Raw genomic sequence first — 21,824 nt, 5'->3', positions numbered from 1 at the left:
GTTTCATCAGTTTAAACATTACTGCACTATTTGTAATGCAAACAGATGTTATGAGTGTAAGTAGACAGAGTAATTTAAATACATATGGCACGAGAATTATTTTCTTCTATTACTTTGCTAGAGGGTTCTTCTGTGTACATGGTACATCTAATTGTTCCTACTTTTTCTCTGCCTGGAAATGCAGAATTGCATTATTCTCTTTTCCCTGGCAAATGACGTGGCTCCTGTTGTCAGCTTTTCTCTTCAGTATTTCTACAAATTTTATAGTGTGGCAGTTTTTCACTGCCATCTGGCATGAAAAATCAGTCCAAAATAATTGGTTTTTACTGCCAACCGTAACCTAGGAACTTTTGGATTAATATCTTAAATAATAGGCTTGTCATGAAAGTCTCTCTTTGGAAAGGGAAGTTGCTCTTCCTATTTTCTGAAGAAAATCAAGATGTTACCTTTTTTAATATTAAAATAAGGAGCTTTGTATAGAAAGCGACTTTGGTTTTGACTGGACACCTATGAGTGTTCTACAAATTCAAGATTAAGTGCAGGTCAATAAAAGACCATTTGAGGCTGCAAACTAGATGCAAATCATGAAATAAAAGTATCACAAAAGACAAATCGGGATCATGTGAACGGGAAAAAAAAATCCGGATGAAATAAAGACCTTAAAAGCCAAGCAGTAGTGATTTACATTGAGATAGGATGCTGCTTCACATGTATCCCCAGGCAGAATGTTTTGGAGCTGTGTAGCGCATGATGAACGAAAGCTCAGTCGCTGTGGGTGATGTTATATAAACAGGTGAAGCAGTGAAGGGAATTTTTCACTATTGGGTTTTGTTTGGTTTTGGGGTGTTTTTAAATGTCAAAGTACGAATCAGTCTATTGAAGTGATCTCTTCCCTCGTCTTCTCACGACCTTCCTCTGTATTTTCCATTATCTTGTCTTTGTCCCATAGTCTTTAAACTCTAAGCATTTTATGATAGAAGTATTATTTTATTAATGGACTGATGTTGAAGGACTTAATATTTAAAGGAATTTGCAGTTTGGAATTACTACAATCCTTGCTGAAAAGTAGGAAGGAAGCGCCCCCTCCCCTTCCTTTCTGGGCATGTTTATATAGCAGAGTGGCATGGCTCTCCTTGGAGAAGTGCCTCACCCAGGGACGTACCCCCCTTTGCAGCCAGGAAAGGAGGCAGCAATATACTCTGCCTCGTTCTATGCAAAGAGCAAAGAAGACACATTTGAAGGACTGCTCCTAAAGTCAGTGTAAACTGAGCTTTCCCCTTGCACGGCCACCTCGGTAAGGAACAGTGGGACTCGGCAGCACTTTGTGCTGGGACGGAGAGCTGGTAAGGGTCTCGGTGTCAGCCGTCGCAGCGCCCGTGTAAAGTCAGTTCAATGCAGCTTCCGCTCAAGCAGCTGCAGTCTTTGCGTTGTGTCAGTCAGAGCTGCACTAGACAATAACTAAGTGGTAACGTTAGTGTCCAGCATCTTAGCGAAGAGGGAAGCTGAATAACTGGCTGGACCAGGGAGTTGCAATAATGGCAGTGTATTCAGTCTGTGTCTGTTTATTTAAAACTATATGGAAAAGTGTGTAATTTTAGTTAATGATGCTTTTCCTCTGATATTTGTTCATTCAACCTTTCCTATCAAACTTTGTAGACAAGAATACCTTTACAGGATGGCTTAATGTAAGTTACAGTTATACATGCAATTGTATTGTGTATTTAATTATGTAGAATTCAAGCTCAGCAAAACACATTTGCATATGTTCAAGTTCATCTCCTCTAAACAAAAAAATTGGGAACATTCTCAAATCCTGTTTAGATTAATACATTATCCTAATTTTGAAGTACTAATCCAAAAAGGTGAAACTTGATTGATGCTACGTCTTAGAATTGGAGGAGTGTTTTTTGTTCCTGATTCCTTACTTTTGTGCGTAGAATAGTAGTTTGGCAAGGAAGAGCTTTCCCGTGAAATTATTTTACCTCTCTAGCCTTTTGATTGTTGTTCAGTAGACTTTCTTGCTATAATATTTTCTCACAGATGATTCCACAAGTGTGGCTAAGCAAGTTTGCTAAAATCTCTTGACAGTTCCAAGGCCGCTATCACAGCAACTTATTCTCTCCTACCTCCCCATTATCCAGATGGAGCACGTCTGAGAAAGTCCAATCACCCTAGACCCAAGGCTTGCAGCTGTTAGATGTAGCTTGCTCCCTCTGTGATCAGATTGCTACACTCTGACTTTATAAACATGTAGCAGGTCGTATTCAATGCAGATGGTTTGGGACTGCTCATGTTAAAAAAAATTAAAATAAAATATCAAAGCAAAGAGTTTAATAATGGCACATGTAAATAGTTGTGTATGGGGTGGTGAAAAAATGGGATTCATTCTTTACAGAGTACACGTCACATGTTGTGTGAATCATCCAGTGCTGTAAGAGTTTGGCCAAGCCTCAAATAAAGGGTACTGAGTAAGATAAAGCTCGTTCTGATTACCAAACAAAATCATTTCTTGTGTTCTTTCCACAAACAAAAATATGTTGGAGCTATCATGTAGTTTTGAACAGACTAAAGGATTCTTGTATGGTAGTCTAGATATTTAAAAATTTTTGGTATCTTTTTTTTTCCCAGGGGTTAACTACTATATAGTATTACAGAATCACAGAATCATATAGGTTGGAAAAGACCTTTAAGATCATCGAGTCCAACCGTAAACCTAACACTACCAGGCCACCACTACACCATGTCCCTAAGCTCCTCATCCAAACGGCTTTTAAATACCTCCAGGGATGGGGACTCCACCACTTCCCTGGGCAGCCTGGTCCAATGCTGGACAACCCTTTCAGTGAAGTAAAATTTCCTCATATCCAGTCTAAACCTCCCCTGGCTCAACTTGAGACCATTTCCTCTCGTCCTATCACTTGTTACCTGGGAGAAGAGACCGACCCCACCTCTCTACAGCCTCCTTTCAGGCCGTTGTAGAGAGCGATGAGGTCTCCCCTCAGCCTCCTTTTCTCCAGGCTGAACAACCCCAGGTCCCTCAGCCGCTCCCCATCAGCCTTGTGCTCCAGACCCTTCCCCAGCTCCGTTGCCCTTCTCTGGACACGCTCCAGCCCCTCAATGTCTCTCTTGGAGTGGGGCCCAACACTGAACACAGCATTCGAGGTGCGGCCTCACCAGTGCCGAGTACAGGGGCACGATCACTGCCCTAGTCCTGCTGGCCATGCTATTTTTGATACAAGCCAGGATGCCATTGGCTTTCTTGGCCACCTGGGCACACTGCTGGCTCATATTCAGGCGGCTGTCAACAAACACCCCCAGGTCCTTCTCTGCCAGGCAGCTTTCCAGCCACTCTTCCCCAAGCCTGTAGCATTGCATGGGGTTGCTGTGGCCCAAGTCACCACAGTTACCAAGTAACCAAGTACCAAGTAACCCAAGTTACCCAAGTAACCCAAGTAACCAAGTTACCACACATTTTATACTGGCCAAAGTCGATTAACAGCACACAGTTTAAATCTAGCTCTTTTCCTCATGCACTTAAATCAGAGTAATTTGGTAGAGCTCCCAGTGTCTATCTTTCCCAGTGGGTCCCTTAATAATTTGTTTCCATGCTTTATAGTAATCTTGCAGATGGGTTTGGCTTCAGCCTTCAATCAGTATTTTATACTTCACTCGGGAGTCTCAGAGATAAAAAGTTAGATTAGGTTTGCTACTAGAGAAAAAGAAATAGATGAATGCCATTTCTAAAAGCTGGTTTTGCTTCTATATCCATGAATAACTTTTACTAAGAAATTAGTTGAGCAATAAAACCAGAAAGAAGCTAGAGAAGAATGGCCAATTGAACAGTAGCGTTATGAAGTATTTTATATTTGATCTACTGGCATTTATGTTTTAGGCCCGAGTTACATAAGTATGAAGGTATGAAAATTTACTGCTGGGAATAATGTAATATCTTCAGGAAGATTAGATTTGTAAGCAAAGTTACCCAGATGTACAAATAACTGCTATTTTTTAGTATCCTGTCCTTGCTGGAAGTTGGTTTTTGTTTTCTCTGCCATCCCTTTCTGAACTATTGAATTCCTGTGTAGGCAATTCAACAGTAGCCCCTAAAGTGTAAGAGCTGAATGAGGGGTTAGGCATCTCAATGCTTTATTAGTTCCTGTCCTAAATGTGTTAAAGAACTGCACTTCCAGTTCCTTCAAGTGCTTATAGAGCCTAACCCTTGCTTGAGCATTGGGATTTTGGCTTTCTTTCTGCTTATCTGAATTTTTAAGACGTGAATGCTTCCAATTCTGGCTTTGCTGTAGAACTTTGAATGTTTTATCTGGTTCTTCATTTGCTTGCTTTTGGATTTTGTTTTTGCTCTTTGAGTGCAAGGTGTGGAATCTATATGATTAAAATACATACAAAACCCATAATCAATATGATGTAAATGGTTTGCCTTATGTTGGAAGCCTACTTCTGCTGGCAGACACACAAGATCAACTCCTATTGTCATAAGTAAGGATTTGCACATGTGTCTGAGAATGCAGTATAGCCCAGAAGCTCTTCAACATCTGTAAGGATGTAATTAAACATTGGAACCAGTACAGGAGCTGTTTGCTCTACTCAAATGATCCCAGCTAACTTCTGTGTAACACTTTTCAGCTCTCAGTATTTCAGAGCTTGACTGTAACCATTTCTGTACTAGAATGACTAAATCAGATCAAAGATTTGCTTGGTTAATTGGTGCAGCCACAGAGAGTAGATATAGTTACTCCTTGTAAAGATTGAAGATAATACGGATATAGCTGCAGCCATAAGGAAAGGCTTGCAAAACATAGCTACAAAAATCAAGCCCTGCTAATGAACTAGACGTTATCCTCTCATATTTTATTCTTGTGAAATCTCAAACTATATCGGCTGCAAATTTTGTACTTCAGTATTTGGGTATAGTTATCTCTTTGGCTATCAGAGCTGTCATGTAGCAAGAGTTAGTTGTAGCACTGAGCTGCTTGAATTCACAGTCTAGTGTATAAGCATGTGCTGAAAGCAGAAATTCTTTACATCTCTCTACCCATCTGTTGAATAGCATTAGCCCAGCAGTAGATAACCTTGTTGTTACAGGAATGGTGGCTTCTAGCAGAGGGGCAAGAAAAGCACATGAAAGTACTCTTCAATCGTATCTGCGTGAATCCTCAGAACTTAGTCTAAGACTTACACCAACAGAGTTGCTAGGATTTTTTGTTATTCAAAAGAGGAATGAGAATTGATTCAGGATTTTATCCCACATAGTTTCCCAAAAGAATCATCTGTAGAAATAATTGGAGTATCCAAGTTATTATGAGCAAGAATTAAGGAGGCTCAGTGAAGCCTGTGCTAGAAGAAACTTTACAGTGCTACCAATATCTCAAAATCTCTCTGTGATTGTGATCTGCTAGTCAAGATTTTTAAAAGTTTGCTGTTCTTCAGGAAGATTTTGTCATGCCTATTTCTAAATACTGTGGTCTACAAAAGCAACTGTGGGATTCACATGAGAATCTTTTAATTTAGAGAGGAAAAAGTCAGGATGGGAATAACCTTCTTAAAGCTCAGAGAGCGAGTTTTTTCTTTGGCCTCTCTGGTCTGTCTGTAATCTGCAGGACGTGATTGAAAGCTCCTGCACGGCTGGCCCCAGTGATGAATTGGCTGTCTTAAGCACTGACAGGTTTGGTTTATGGTATAGTTGGTCCTGCCCTGAGGGAGGAGAATCAGCTATATACACTGCCTTACAGGTACATTTTCTGTCCTTCTATGATGCTATTGTTGGGGAGTCACAAAAGCAATTTGGGGATTTTTCACAGTATCCCAATGTCTCCTGTCATACTTAATAGGAAGACTTGTGGTTTTCCCTCCCACTTACATGCATCATAAAAGATAAAAGACCAGATTTCACATTATGCTGATCCTCTCCGCAATTTTTTTTCCCCAAATATTTTCTCATAATTTTTCTTAACCCATGAGGTTCTTTTTTCACAGATCTTCCTAAATACTTTTTTCTTCTTCCACCGAGCAAGGTTTTTGTTCTTACACTAGTAGGCTCTCTGATTTTGAATGTTCAGCAGAGGGCAGAATTTCCTACGTTATAAACACCTCAGTGTCAAATCAATTTGTCACTAGAATGTTTATTTTAAATGTGCGATTTACAGTGTAACAGTGACTAGTGATAAAAAACTATAAATTATCATTATTAGTATATTACTTTTTCCCCCATGAAGTTGTAGATAAAATGTAGTATCAGCAAATGTTAACACCATACTTCCCAAGACTTGCATATTATCTTGTTTAAAGACAAATGGGTAAACATTTTGTTGATACAATTATAGTAATATAACTTCCTGTGCAGCTGAAAGAGCTAGTTTGAGACACTTAACATAAACTACAAGATCAAGGTCTCGTGTATTTTCCATATGGGGAGAAGGTGGCACAACTGCTGACTTTGACTTCCCAGTGTGTCCATCAAGAAAAGCTTTGTACCGTGGCAAGAGGTGATGCAAATAATCATGTGTGATGTAGGTTTTTAGTTCACAGACAACATTTATGCAGTAATATGGTGCACTTTGTATGAATTAAGCTACCTACTGTTACATGTATTGCATACGATCAGCATGCATCCAGCAAATTTTTAAAATCTTCTGATACAAAATCTTTGTGCAAATAAAACAGGATGTGCTAAATATTTCACCTTTTTTACGCCAGTATGAAGAGGGGAAGAAACGAAGAAAGCCCAACTACAGTAGTGTGGATCTTTCTGAGGTCGAGTGGGAAGACAGAGATGATGTGGTAAGCGATGAGTTTTAAAACCCTGTCAGAAGACATTGTTGCATCTCACTACTGTACCTGGAAACTCTTTAAGTAGAGAGGCCACCTGACTGCTCTCAGGAGGGGAAGGACAATAACCCCTGTTACTTCATTCAGAATTTTATAACTGTTTTGTATTGATTCTTCCTTACATATGCGTATACCACAAACGCAGACTCTGCATCTTTGGCAAAACTCATCACCCTTGCATTCTCCATGCATCTCACTGTGTATTTTTGCTGGATAGCAAATACAGTGCTAGAGGAGGGAATAGACTATCTCTTTAGGGCTGGCCCAGCCAACTGCTGAAAGTCAGAAATGAAGGAATGAGTTTAACTCCATGAGATTCCTCTTTCCTTAAAGGAAGTAATGAGAGCTGTTTTCCTTAATGTACAAAATCAGAACCCATCAGATGGGATTCTTTGACCTCTGTTCAGAGCACAGATTCACTCCAAACTCCTAATTTCAGACATATGGGTAGCTGCAGAAGCATGCGTTCTCTGGCTGTCAGCTGTTACGCACACAATCCTTCCCCTTAAACTCATTTTTCAGTGCTCCATCTACTCTGTAGTTCACTCTTTGTCTTATTCTTTCTTACCTTGCAGGCTTAGCCTTTTCTGCAGTACTGTATCAAAAGCTTTCCTTATGTCCATGGCTTAACCTTTGCCTGGTCTTTCTGTTACTTCCTCAATAAATCTGATTTGTTAGGCATGATTCGTTTTGTGTGAATCTGTGCTGACTGTCCTTAATTAAATTGTAACTTTCCAGGTGTTCCCCTTTCTGTCCTGTAATTTAGTTTTTCCCATAAGTTCCCTACTGCCAAAGTCACGACTGCGTGTCTGTATTTTTCATAGATGTCTCCTCGATCCCTTCTCAAATATCAGTACTGTGTTACCTTCTCTCAAGTCCCTCATACCTCTACTTTTCCAGAGAGGTTTTGAGTATATCCACTGAAGGTTCCCATATTTACTTTGTCATGTCCTTCCGAAATCTGGGATGGATCACGTACAACTGCCCCTGGAGTCTTGTCAGTCTTCAGATGTACTAATTTCTTGATCCCTGTTCTGACATAAGTCTATATTTTCTTTCTCCCTTACAAAATATATATCTTACATTCCTCCCTCTCTCCACCCCCTTTGTGAATAGTGAAACAGTGCACTTATGTTTTAGGCAATGTCTGTTTCATCAGGTGATAGATAGTCCTCATCCTCTCCTAGGAGGCCATCTTACTTCCTCATTTAAAGTTTTGCGTTGGAGTGCCCACTCAAACTTTTTTTCATGTTTCTTGTATAGCCTTGTGCAGTTTTCTATGCATTGCACTACTTAAGGCTTCCTCATTAGATTTTCATATACTGTAGCAGCCTTCTGCAATCTTGGCAATCACATTGACTTCATATTTTATACCTTGCCTTTTCTCTTATCTTTGATCACGTATTACTCAACCAGTTCCTCTGCAAATGACCTTCTAAAATTTCCTCTCTCCGTTCAAGTGTTATTGCTGTAGTTAAGTACAGCTTTTAAACCTTCATGGGGTTTTTTTCTTATAATTTTCTTTAGTTTGGGGTTTTTTTCTTTTTATTTCTTCCAGTACTTTCTCTGCTTAATTTTTTCAGTTTTAATCCCTCATTTTTAATCGTATCTTAGCAGAAATGCAGTGGTTCAGTTAATGTAACAGTGAACTATTTCTATGACATTGAAAATTAAGTTTTAGTTATAATTGAGGTTCTATCTGAATATACATGAAAGCAAAAACTCCAAGCTCTTTCTAAGTATCTCCTTTGTTTGAGACCCCTAAGCTCTGTCACTTTTTCTGAAAATTTCTAGCAAAAATCAAGTTTTGTCTATCTGTAGGCTGCAAAAAATTTTATTTCACATTTTCATGAAAGATACGTACATATATTTTATCTGACTCTTTCCCTTTCACCTAAAAAAAAAGTTTGTTAAAACGTATTTTTTTATTGTAACATAGAAATAAGCAGCCTTTCCAATTGTTTCATCTTTTGAAGGAGAAAAGTTAATCTACATTACAAAGAGACTAAATTGAGCATTACATTTGTAGAAAAGATCCAGGCCAATTGCCCAATATGTAAGAGTAAAAAAATAGATAAATCATAAGTTAAATTAATTTTGATAAATATTTAATACATAATAGAAGAAAACTAGATATTCTGTTGTAGCTTTGGAGCAGCAGTAAACGCAATTTTCAGTACTCATGTATAATACAGGTGTGTTGTAGTGACTTCCTTGAATGATCCCCATCTAGCAATGCTAATAATTCACTAGTGCATGCCTGAATAAGCAGGCATTCTTTGATAAATAATCCCCCAATAGACAGGTTTTGTAAAACAGCCCACACATCTACTGTTTGATGATTAGTGACCAACTGTTCTCTGAAAAAACAGCAGGTTAAATATTGTAGAAAAATGTATTAACATTCCAAATGTTGTCCTAATACTTCAACAAAGCCACACACAAGTGGAGACCTTCAATATCTTGATAGGAAAAAATGCAATGTCAAACCAATACTATTTTTACAGCTATTTTTAAAAGTAAACCTGGTATATCATTACAAGTTTTTTGTGTTTGTGTGAAATAACATGTAAGTCATTTATACCATGTTACTAAGAGCTTCAGAGGGGCTGATGGTCAGAAATACTAATAGAGGAATAAAAGAGAAGGAGATATGAAATAAAGTAATATTGGCGCTACAGGCAGAGTCATTATTAGCATTAGAGCTAGAATGCGAATGAATTTGAAGGAAGTTCTGTAGATTATTGTAATGAAATCCATCTCTTTATGCAGCTTTCCTGATGTGAGGATCCAAATGAGTGTCCAAAAAGTGTGTGTTATTTTTGTTGATCTTTTGTAAATAGGCAATGCCTTAATATTGTTAATTTTGAGTGAAAATGGTAAATATTGCGTAGGAGACTTAAAAGTTTGTGAAGTAACTTACTGACTTGAGAGCTACGTGTGGCTCTGCTTCACCCAAGGCCTTGGATTTGACGTTCTTCATTTTTTCCAAGCTTGGGTAGTAAAGCATTGTTTATTCAACTGTAGAGGGAAAGAATTAATGTATTCATATAGCTGCTTTTAATAACATAGACTACTGCTGGTATATTTTTCTCCCATGAAACACTTATGTGGAAGCTGATTAAGACATTTTCTTACTTTTTACCATATTAATTTAATGGTTACATAGTTTTCCAAGAATACGGAATGATCTCATACTATAGCAGTGAAACTGAGTTGTTAGCAATTGATTGGAAGATATTTGGTTGAAGGAGTAATAATGCATATTACTCTGAAGAGGTGAAGAATTAGGTTTTCTCTAGTCATCCAATAAGGAAAAGGAGGCAGAACTAAGGTTAGAATTTTTTTCCCCATGAAATAGAGTTGGTGTAAATATATATTCATCAGTTTATTTTCCAGGTTAACAGTACCTGCTGTCTTGCTGTTACGGCACTTTATGAGAAACAGAAATCTTAGCATCAGCTTATTAAACTAACAGTGTCTTACAGCAAGGTTTGGGAATACGCAGTACCGAAGACAAGAAGTTTCAATTTGGACAGAAACCTTTTTCTCATTAACTCACTTCTTAAAATCCTTTTATTATAATTTCTAGCTGAATGAAATATTTATTTCCAAATAAAAAAGACCATGAATGAATGTTTTGGGGCTTGAAGCCAACTGAGGCAGTACTTATTTCATGCATTTGAGGAGGGAGATGAAACTGCAGAAGAGCCGAGAAACCAGATTACAAAGCCAAGAAATGTAATCACAGCAAGCAGAAAAAAAGAAGAAAAGTAAAACTCTAAATCCCACATGCAGACTTGATCTTAAACACTACTGAGAGTTTGGAGGCCCTTTTAGTAAATCTACGACTTGCCTGAGGCTTGTGGGAGGAATGGGTCTTAGACAACTGCAGGCACCAATAGGAGAAAAATGAAAACCATGTTAAAGATAAATGGAACTGTTCTGTAAATGTTAGGAAGTAGATGGTTAATTAAGACCAGCTCTCCAAGTCCAAAACCACAAAACTTAAAATGGGAAAATATTTCCAGAATTGCCTATTATGTATTTTTAAAAAAAAATCTACGGTAAAATATATGCTTTATTTTGTACATGCCTCCAGCTGAAAATTATTCTTTTACACTCACTGACAGAAGAGTAAGACTGTTAATTCAAATCTAGATGCCCCAGAATTAAATTTAAAGAGCTGCAAAGTTTGCAGTTTTTGATAGGTCAACCATGCTCAACTTGTTCATGAGAATAAAACCAGATATTTCACTGGCAAGTTTGGTCGTTCTCTTTTCACTCTACACTAACTCAAAAAGCCTGCAGAGTGCATTGATACAACTATCTTCACAATTTTTCATTAAAATCTGACTGAATTGCCCAATCTGGCATGAGGTGCTGGAGAACAGGAGATATTTATTCAGCAAGAACATGATGTCCAAAATTGTGTTCAGATAGATAAGCAATAGACACAAAAATGCTCCTTTTGTCAATATTATTCTGCATTTTGAACATCCCTGAAGAGGAAGCGTGAATTGATTAGTGATAGTGGAATTTTCCTATTGTAATGAAAATTACAGCTGCGAAAGATTTATAGGTGCTTCTGACCACAAAAAATCCCACAAGTATAGCAGTTTTGCTTTGTAATTGAAGACATCCTGAAACAACCACCTGAAACTTTCTGCATCCGTGCCATTAATTAAAAATACAAGCAAAAGGAGTCGCTTCTTCCATTCGTAAATCTAAGAGCATTCCAATAAAATACTTCCGTATATGGATGGTGTAACTGCTAAACAGTAGCTTTCTTATTTCTTCCCTAAGGTCCTGAACTGATAAATAGGCAAATTCAAAACACTATGGCTGAGGATTTCTCAAAAGCCAGGTCTCGTCGCTCTTCAGTTTCAGCCCAGAGACCCGGCGCTCAGAGCAGCTGTGTCAGGGCAGCGTGTGCTCGCGGTTAGGGACACGGCAGGTCATTCTGGCTTATAGACCTGGGGGACAGTCGTTGGGTTTTTTTACTCCTCTTCTCGTCATCGTGGCACGTTCACCTAAGAGAGAGGCTGTGTCAGCTGGTGTCCTCTTGGAGGAAGGCTCTTCTTTCCTAGGGAGCAAATACGTGTGCTAAGGGAAGACTTTTCAGAGGCCCTGGGTAAGGGACTTTGCAGCACAGATTTGGGAGCCTGCAGCTCATGTAGAGGCTAGAATAAAGCTACTGAAAAACAGTGTTTGTGGTAATCTAAAAAGTAACAGATTTAACTTGCAGAGCAGCAGGTAAATCATTGTTTATAAACCCTTTTTCGTTTATTTTCTCTTTTCCCTAGCTGCTTTGAGTTTTTGGTTTATATAGTAATGAAACCTGGTTTTGAAGGGGATTTAAAAAGTCTTTTGGACGACTTTGAGAGGGAGAGGTCCAGGCCAATTCTTAAATCTGTGACTGACCTAGGGCTTGCATTACAGAGAGAAAATTTATTACCTTGCCAGGGGTGCCTGGACGCCAGTGGACAACCAGAGGGAACCACAGAGCACTGCAGCTGTGTGTTCCCATTGAAACAGGTTACTGATCAAATGGGCTGTCATTCTTTTGCTAGGTCTAATTTCTGATGCAGTTAGGATGCAGTTTCTGGTGCTAGTTTAGGATGCAGCCCAACGTAGAGTATCAAGCAGAAGCAGAATGAATAGTTTAGGGTAAGTGGGGTTTTCTCTTTTTTTTGCTTTGTTATTATATATAAAATTTTTGATGTATTTAAACACTGAGCCCTGGTCTAACTTCAGCTAAACCCAGCTGGGAACATAGTCCTTATCTTCCTACGCAGTACCTGCAAAATAGTAGTCAATGACACTGTTTATCCCGCATAAAATCCAGAGTACTACACAAAGAGCTATTTTACCGTGAAGGACACTGAGAGCTGCTATCTTATGTACCTCAGCAACTTGCCTAAAGTTGTGCAGCAGGAGCCTTGGCCTCTACAGTCAATAATAAACCCTGTCAGGGGGTTGTTCAGTGTGTAGTAGTACTACTGAAAATGAAGAAATGAAGAAAATTAAGTACTGCTTAGGCCAAATGTACCAGAGAGCTCAGTTGAAAGAATTACAGAAAATGCAGATAAAGGAATTGACACACATTTCCTTCATTTCAGCTCCGAAATGCAATGGTGAATCGGAAAACGGGGAAATTCTCCATGGAAGTGAAGAAGACAGTGGACAAAGGGGTACAATGTATAAAATATTATTCCAACTAAGTACAAAGCAAGCAGTTCATTTTTTTAACAGCTTTTAAGATTGCCATAAATATGATTCACTGCAGTATATTTTTTTCACTCACTGAATGTAAACATTGATTGTTATTTTATCAGTGACTAACCACTTGATCTTTTATACATTTCTTATAGCAAACTAACTTCTTCCCCCCTCCCCTTCTGACTTTCTTGTTCTGAATCTAGAAGCGGGTATTGGTGATGACAAATGACTACTATTATACAGACATCAAGGGTACTCCATTCAGGTAGAGCCGACCATAATAAATGGACGTTTCATCAGACTCATTGGATTTGCATTTGTACAGAGCTTGTGAACTCATTAAAAGCTCATCAGCAAAAGTTGACAATGAAATATCCCCGGACAATGCTGAAAACAGCAAGGAAAAGGAGCCTACCGGCATTCCTTTCAGCTTTTCCAGGGATGGAAAGTTTGCGCAAGCTCACACAGGCAAACTCACAGTGTTTGTCATGGCTTACGTTTCATTAAAAAAATATTCAGTTGAGGTTTACATTGAACGAAGGGCTTTCGCAAGTACTTGGAGAGCTATAAATACTATAATCCATTTAAGTAACTACATCTTGAGCCCCATTTTGATTTTTTTCCACAACAAAAATGTAATGTAAAATGAGATAGTATTTCACTTCCAATTTGAGGTTTGGATATGTAGTTTCTCTGAACTACCTTCAGTGTATTTGTATAACTAAAACTGAGTAAGTCAGCCATGTTATTTTGGCATGCATCTTAGGAGGAGAAAAAAAAAAGAAAAGAAAGACAGGAAGTCACTTTAAAAATGCTCGTATTTGAATTAGAAATAATCCATTAAGAAAAGAATGCTAACTGTACCTTATGCTTAAAGCACGTGGCTGATAGTTGCAATACTCAACTGAAATTTTCTTCAATGGAACCATTTCACAGAGCTTGAGCTACATTTCCACATGGAGAAAATATAGGCACATTTCTGTGATCTCTAATGCATGTGTTTATTCTTGTTAAAATTCACACATGGGTGGTAAAATTCAGTGGGTTTTTTGGCTTGTTTTTTTATTTTGTGGGAGTTTTTGTTGGGTTTGGTTTTTTGGTTTTTGTTTTTTGTTTTTTTTCTGTGGCACTGTCATTCTTACCCTATTTAGTAAACAGATATGGGGCTACATTTATGCATGCAGTGCAAGTTCTGATTCTTAGGACAGAAATAAAGTAGGAAAACTGTCGTGCCTTTTTCAGCATGGTCTGTATCTAGTTTTGATGGGTAGGAGTATGGATTCAGGAGGACAGCAGGGGCAACATTTATTAAAATGTACACTGTAGTGCCAAAGATGTTTACTGTTCAGCCCATTTCCAGATTGAGCTGTTGATTGCAGCGTGTGTGCTCTTGGAGTTGGTGCCTCTACCTGTACTTGAAGTATCAGCCTATGCATTTTCAGTCTTACTGATTGCTGGCAGGTTCCTAGCCTGATATAATCCCCTTGAATGAAGGACAGAAGGTATTCTGTCTATGTGTTCAATAGGAAGAAGCATGGGATCCCTCAGCCAGTTCGTTAAACTTGAATAGTTTAAATGGTAGACTAAAAACCAAACCACAACTGGGTATGTAACTTTTGAGAGTTTATGAAGCTGAGGTCAATGCAAAAAAGTTAAACTAGCTAAAAATATGAATCGCAGAAAAATTAGTCCAAGAGGAGTCATGATGCTGTTGTCCCATATGAAATTCTTTCCCTCTCAGTAGCTCCATTGATTCCCATGCTTATGTAGTTTCTCAACAGCTTAGTCTGATTTACAAAAAATTGTCTCCTTCGTTGTAAGGCCATGGGCGTGTTCAAGGCTCAGCTGAAGAAATCTCAGGCTGGGCGAACAGCAGCGAGCTTAGAGGGGCTCATTCATTAGTTTGCCACAGAATAATGGTTTACTGCACCTCTAAGCACACATAAATTCAGCCAATTGTTGCAGGTACATCAGAACTGAAACAGCATTGAAGCAGCTAGTTGAACAATAAATATGATCAGTGAGGATTTGGAAACAAACAGTTTTAAAGTTAATCATAGTACACTAGCTGGAAATGTTAGAAATGAAAGTAGTTCTGAATGTCTGCTATTGCCCGTCTCACAGATTTCAAGGTCTGCTTTATTTCTCTGCACAGTTTAGGTGTGGCTCTCTCTAGAGGACATGGAAAATATTTCTTCAGAGGGAATGTAACTGTAGAAGAAGGTAAGATACCTTCTCATGTTGCTTACACAGTAGTTTTATTGTTGATTTGGTAGACCTAAAGCTTGTATGTTTGTCTGCAGACTCCAGAAGGGAATTAGATTTTTTTTTTTTCTTTTTTTTTTCATTAAAGATCTTTTACTTCATGGGATTTTTTCCCTCATTTATATTAAGCATAGTCAGACTGTTTGTGAATCTTCTTTAGATGGGGATCATCTTCCGTCCTCCTCTCTCAATGTTCCAGAGGATCACTCAGGGTCCAATGTTAATTATTTGTGGTGTTTTCTGAATGCAGTAACCACTGAGAGCACTGTAATGGCTATGGCTTTTTTGTTCACAGTCTATACATTACGAAATCTTTCAGAGCTAGAACTACTTTGGGCATTGTCTACAGGGGTTTACATTTTGCATTTTTATAATAACAGTAGAAGTAACCAGGGGAAGAACTCTTCTTTCTTTATGTATGTTTCTTTATGTTTGACAAGTCCACAATTAAAATCAGTGGAGGAGTCAGCTGTGAATGGTGATAAAGTTGTTTGGCAACAAGATCAAAAACAAAGGTTCTTGAAGGTGAAGGAAGAGCAGAGGCATTTCAGAAGAGTGAAGAGAGGATTGCGAAGTCTTAGCAGTTGCTGAGCAAAAAATGTTTCAATAGAGGAATGGTTTCTGATTTTATGCTTAAGTCTCAATTTCCAATTCTGCTTCTTGTTTTGTCAGTGATGTTAACCAAGATCACTAATTTCTTCAGGTCTTTGTTCCTCAGCTGTGTTTTGGGGCATGAATACGTTCCTGTACCCAGGAAAGATGTAAAAAGAAATGCGTTAAAGTTTGAGTCACTTGCACAGCAAATACAGGTCTAGATAGAAAGAGAGCACAGCGTGAGACTTGGACCTGCTTCCTCTCCAAACTGTTCCCAACATACCCCTTGCCTATTTTCTTTAATCCAGCCATACATCTCAGCCAGTCTGTCAGATATTTCCTCCCGGCTGCATCATCAGAAATGTTAACACAGCCATAACTAACTGTTCCTTTTCTCCCACTCTTACCTTCACTGATTCTCTGTCACTGACACCTCACTGTCCTCCCCAAGGACTATAATTATGGTTCTGGTTTTGACTTCCCTGCTTTCCTTAATCACTGTAGGTCTGTCATTGTTTATTATGTACTCAGGGGGTTTAAACCCAGACCCTGCCTCTGAACCCTGTTTGCTTATTGTCTATTGATAAGAGTTTTAAGAGTTCTTAAAATTGCCAAAGTACATTTTTATTGTGCTATATAACTAATGATATAGTTCTTATTTACAAGCATTTGCATGACCTGGTAGTACAATAAACCTATTCTGAACGATCCTGTAAATTGCTGTTTGTGTTCATGGGCTGTGTGCTTAGGATTTGAGGGAATTGTTCTTTTTAAAGAATTTTTTTTTTAAAGAGAAAGAGAACAACTCTCATGAAATGAGAAGTATGTATGTTAGCATAAAGAACTTTACTAGCCAAATAGAACAAGGGAGTACGAATAGGAGTCTTTTACCATTGTGTATTTCTCTTTGCTCGAGTTTTCTTCTAAACTTCAAATACATCATGTGAGTAATTTGTGTAAGTTAAACATAGCAGCACAAAAAAAGTTTTTCCTACCTTTTCAGTTTTAGATCTGATTTAGTTGGCTTTTGCCAGTTTGTTAGACCCTAAAGTGTATTTGAACATAGTTTACTGTGATTTATTACATTGTGGTAATGATGCACTTTCCAAGAAGGAAGGGTTTATGTTATGGAGTGTATGTAAATAACCATCTGTTACCCAGACTGCTCCCTAAATAACCCACTATTATTCCTGTTACAGGTTTACATGATTTAGAACACCCTGATGTATCTTTAGCAGACGAATGGTAAGCCTTAAACAAAGCATGAAATTGGTGTCTGTTACCCTTCTTGGTTTCATATTCTTTGTGCTTGCGCTTGCAGAGCCCAATTCTTTATGTTCAAAGACAAAGAGAGATCCTGCTTATACATATTAACATTTTAATGTTTTGACAACGTGTTCACAGGTCCTATTGCAACACTGACTTACATCCTGAACACCGTCAAATGACTCAGTTAGAAGCAATTAAACGCTACCTCACAGGAAAAGAGCCATTGCTCCAATGCAAGTATTTTGTTAAATATGCATGTAGTAGGCTTTACCCCAGCTAAAAACTGTTGTGCTGAACCTTCTACAAAATGCAACGCTACTTAGTTTAACCAGTGAGAAATTGAGATTGGATTGCTTGGCTTTTGTCACTTTGGAATTTCATTTGGTTTTGAGCTTTTTCCAGGCTATCAGTAAAGATATTGATGATACAAATTTCTGACTTTTACGGTAAACAATATGCATGAACCAAACATTCAAGCTTCTGTTCAGATGGTGTAGCTATACTGTGCAATATTATCGCTCCATCTGGTTTCATAAGTTAAACAGGATTGGTCTGAATCAATCCTTGGATTATGCCTCTAAAGAATATGCCAGGTATTTCATGAGTATTTGAGGGAGAATGTGTATGCAATTAGCATTTCTGAACTGCAAAGCAGAATAAAAAAAATTCAGCTGCATAAGTGCACCTTTTGTCTATTTGCAGAAATGTGGAGCTTTTGTGACTGTTAGTAGACCTAATTGTTTTGCCCTTATGTCATGTGCAAATGTGAGCATTAGATAATACGTACCTGAATGTGTTACATGAAGTGGAGAACAATTTTTTAGTTTTTAATCTAAAATTGTTGTTAATGCAATGAAATGATATATGAAAAACTGCAGTGTGTTAAAATACCATGTAATATTGCATGATAAATGCTTAATAGTGAAAAAAGTTTGAATGCATATCACAGATAAAATACAGTACAGTGTAAAAAAATTATTGTTTAGTCATCTAAAAAGAATTCTCTCTGTATACACATATGTTTACTGGTTTTAATGTATTGCAATAGGTGATAAAGAATTGATCCAGGAAGTTCTGTTTGATGCAGTCGTGAGTGCACCAATTGAAGCTTATTGGACCAGTCTAGCATTAAATAAATCGGAGTAAGCAAGCTTTGTGTCAGTCTTTATGTGTCAGTCATGGGTGAATTTTTAATAGTTATGTTAGTGAACTGGGGGAATACCTAATAAATCCTGATATGCATGCAAATATTATATTAACCATTTGATCCTAAATACCCCCAATTCTGGGTTCAGTGTTAAGCGTCTATGTTGCAGCGTACATCACGATGATTGTAAGGCTTGTAAGGCTACCCAATTTTCACAATATAACTAATGAAATTGTATACTGACTACAACTTACAGTTCTGAGTATTTCTAACAAAAGGTTTAGAGTACTTGAGAAATTTAATGCAAGATTTACCAAAATTGTTGATGGAGTTGGTAATTTGCCTCAGAACAAATTACATACAGAAAAAATTGCACTGGTAAAATAATTAATTTCTTTAATCCTTTTGTTTGTTTGTTTTCATTTTGTTTGTTTTCCAGAACTAACTGGGGTTTAGGTTCCTGTTATAGATAATCGGGAGATTAGCCAGTCCTTTTTAGAGTTTATATGTTTTACTTAATTCATTTACGTTATGAGGTACTAAGCTGTTAAGTAACAAGATGTCACATATATTAGAGAAAACAGGTGTTAAGATTAGCAGTTTGCACGAAATACTGTGGTTGAAGGGCAATTCTGGAGATTATCCTGATTAGATTTTGCTAAATTTGAACTATTTTTTAAAAGTCAAATGAAAAAATATATTGCTGTAAAGCACATACTCATACTGAATGAGTAAAATCAATGTGGTAAGATCTGATTCATCAAACTAAGGATTATCCAGTCTCCTCTTAGAAGATGAAGATAAGAAATTGTTGCATGCTAGTATACTGTAGACACTGATGAATTTATATAGAGGCAAAAGGTTTCTTGGAATCCCCCTACACAATGAAGTAACAGATCCAGTAAACAGGAAGACAGCTGTGGAGAGATGCTAGCAGGAGACTTGATCCCCTTTCACGTTCGGACTTACACTAATGAGACAGGCCATTTGTTGAAGAACGAAGTATGAGACAGCAAGATGGCTAAGGCTGTGGTCCCGGGTTTTGTGGTAATAGGACCGAAGCTCTTGTAGTCGTGCGAGAACTAGTTTTAAAGTAGCTGGCTTGGTACTGACAACAAGAAGTGGGTAGCTTGGTACTGATAACGGAGTTCAGCCTGAGCTACCTGCCACATTTCTTCCTAAGGTCTAGAGGCTAAAGCCTATCCTGATGGCAGCTATGCTTGAGCTAGCCTTTTTATATCTCGCTTAGTTTTTGCTTGCTTAAGCAACAGTCACACCTATGACTTGAAGCATAGATGTGGCACAGAAGTGTTGAATGGACTGGCAGCAAGATCTAGAACTCCTGCCCATCCTGAATCACTGGGTGCCAGTGGTTATTAAATAGTTGGTATATAGCTATGCCACACCTTTTTATTCTATGGCTTCCATATAATCCCTCCCACAAATCCTGCCAAATTCACTGTCTTTTACTTTTTAGTGACTCTTGGTCTAAATAGCACTTCTACATTGTATGTTTTCCAAAACCGACATGACTTTAACCTATAAAACAGCATTTAAAAAATAAATAAATAAGGGAACTTTACTTAAAATAATCTTTCTCAAAAATGTGTACACTTGTACTTTCTGTGACCAGTAATATACCTTTATCTGTTTACTGTCTGGAAACTTTATCTGTGCTTGTGTTCTGCTCTATTTCAGAAACTCTGACAAGGGAGTGGAAGTTGCCTTCCTTGGAACAAGGACTGGACTATCTCGTATCAACCTGTTTGTGGGTCCGGAACAGCTTACTAATCAGTAAGTAACAAAGCTATGCTTGGCAGCCATATGAGAAAAGAAGAAAAATGTTTATTTTTAGGAAGCCTATCTACGGTTTCTTTCAGGGTTTTACACTGGCGCACTGAAATACATAGAACAAGTTAGAAAGATTTTATAGGATCCCTTAGATTCTTTCAGCAACTGGAACACTGGGAACAATGAGCTATTTTACACCTGTAGCCCATACTTTTACTGTCCCCCCACTCCCTTTGACTTAGCCTCACATCTTTATTCTTCATAGCAGAATTATGAATATGCTACATCTGCAGATGATGTTTGGTTTTGTTTTTTTTTTACTATCCCATCTGAAAACAAATATCTGTAGGCTTTTTCAGGGATTTTGCATCATTGTTGTGGAAACTTTTTGGTGTTGAAATAAAGCCAAGTGACAGAAGTGGACTGGGTGAAAGAGTAATCAGGAGATGTCATCATCCAAGGGTTTCCTATTTTGCTTGGAGAAGATGTAATCTAGCGGAGGTACATGTTTCTTAAAGTGGAGAGCTATACAATAAGGTCCCATAATTAATGACTTTTTCAGGCAGCAGTTTGATAGTGTCAGGCAAATCTATATGCATTATGCATGTGAAAGAAAATCTGCACTTGATGTTTATGATAAACTAAGTTTATTGAATATAAAATTACATGGTGCTTATCTGACCACAAAATATTGTTGTAGTGTGAGTAGCCTGACAGGTGGGATCAATAGCACTGCAATTTGTTACTATTGGGCAGCAAAGCAGAACGATAGTGTGGAGACCATACTTGCTCTTTTCACTGACACAAACTTTCCTCTGTCAGCATTCCCCGAGATTATTGAAGAATAAGGTATGTAGTTGTCCACTACCACCCCTTACATATTATTTGGGAAGTAGGCTGTTAAATTACTTTTTTTCATTACTTAACAGTGAATGCCAGTGGCCACAAACTACTAAATCTCCAGTGCCTTTTCCACTTTGTACAGTTCACAGTTCTTGCACTGTGCTGAGAGGAAAAGGCTTTTTAGACTAAGCATTTTTATTTGTACACATCAGTACAAATGTTTTTAGTGGTACTTAGAGGCACTATTTTTTTTAGTACTTTTCCCACAACAAAAGTAATTGCAAGTGTGTCACAAATAATTATTAGAGGCTAAAGTTAACCCTTTTGTTGAACAAATGGTATTAGAAAAATTGTCCAAAACCATTTTCTTTCCCAAAAGATTGCATTCTGTTTTTTCTTGTCTTTCAAAGCTAGAAACTATTGTGTGCCATGCAACAAACAACAAGTATTTTCTTTCTCTCTTCTTTCTCAAGAGATTTCCTGACAGCTGAAGATAAGGAGAACATTTTTAATGCTGACCATTTTCCACTCTGGTACAGAAGAGCTGCTGAGCAAATACCTGGGAGCTTTGTCTATTCAATCCCATTTAGCACAGGTCTATAATATTGTCATTCTCTAAATGCTGAGCCATATATGATGCTGAAGGTATTCCAAGTACGTCAGTACCAAGTGGGCTCTGTAGCTAATCTCAAATGTTAATCTAAAATATGCATTGAAATTTGCAGCCAGTTTACTGGTCCTTTGACCAGGTGCATGTTTTACAGGGCTGCAAATAAAATCCCAAGGCATGGTGTAACAGTTTTCATTTAATATTTGCACAGGTTGAACTTACAGCCTAGTATTTTAA

General features: G+C 37.9%; 1 protein-coding gene across 1 annotated transcript in view; it reads left to right on the top strand.

Moving 5' to 3' along the window:
* CACNA2D3 (calcium voltage-gated channel auxiliary subunit alpha2delta 3) overlaps positions 1-21,824 on the top strand; it is a 485,172-nt gene that overhangs the window by 372,073 nt on the left and 91,275 nt on the right. The window contains exons 18-26 of the mRNA XM_075514383.1: positions 6,715-6,798; positions 12,969-13,040; positions 13,272-13,333; positions 15,224-15,291; positions 17,127-17,172; positions 17,332-17,429; positions 18,245-18,338; positions 20,042-20,137; positions 21,451-21,572. Coding sequence (XP_075370498.1) covers positions 6,715-6,798; positions 12,969-13,040; positions 13,272-13,333; positions 15,224-15,291; positions 17,127-17,172; positions 17,332-17,429; positions 18,245-18,338; positions 20,042-20,137; positions 21,451-21,572 — 742 coding nt within the window. The remainder of the gene's footprint in view (positions 1-6,714; positions 6,799-12,968; positions 13,041-13,271; positions 13,334-15,223; positions 15,292-17,126; positions 17,173-17,331; positions 17,430-18,244; positions 18,339-20,041; positions 20,138-21,450; positions 21,573-21,824) is intronic.

This window comes from Mycteria americana, chromosome 11 (assembly GCF_035582795.1).
Source record: "Mycteria americana isolate JAX WOST 10 ecotype Jacksonville Zoo and Gardens chromosome 11, USCA_MyAme_1.0, whole genome shotgun sequence".
NCBI lineage: Eukaryota > Metazoa > Chordata > Aves > Ciconiiformes > Ciconiidae > Mycteria > Mycteria americana.
The sequence above is the reverse complement of the archived record's forward strand: the minus strand, read 5'-3'. Positions and strand labels throughout refer to the sequence as shown.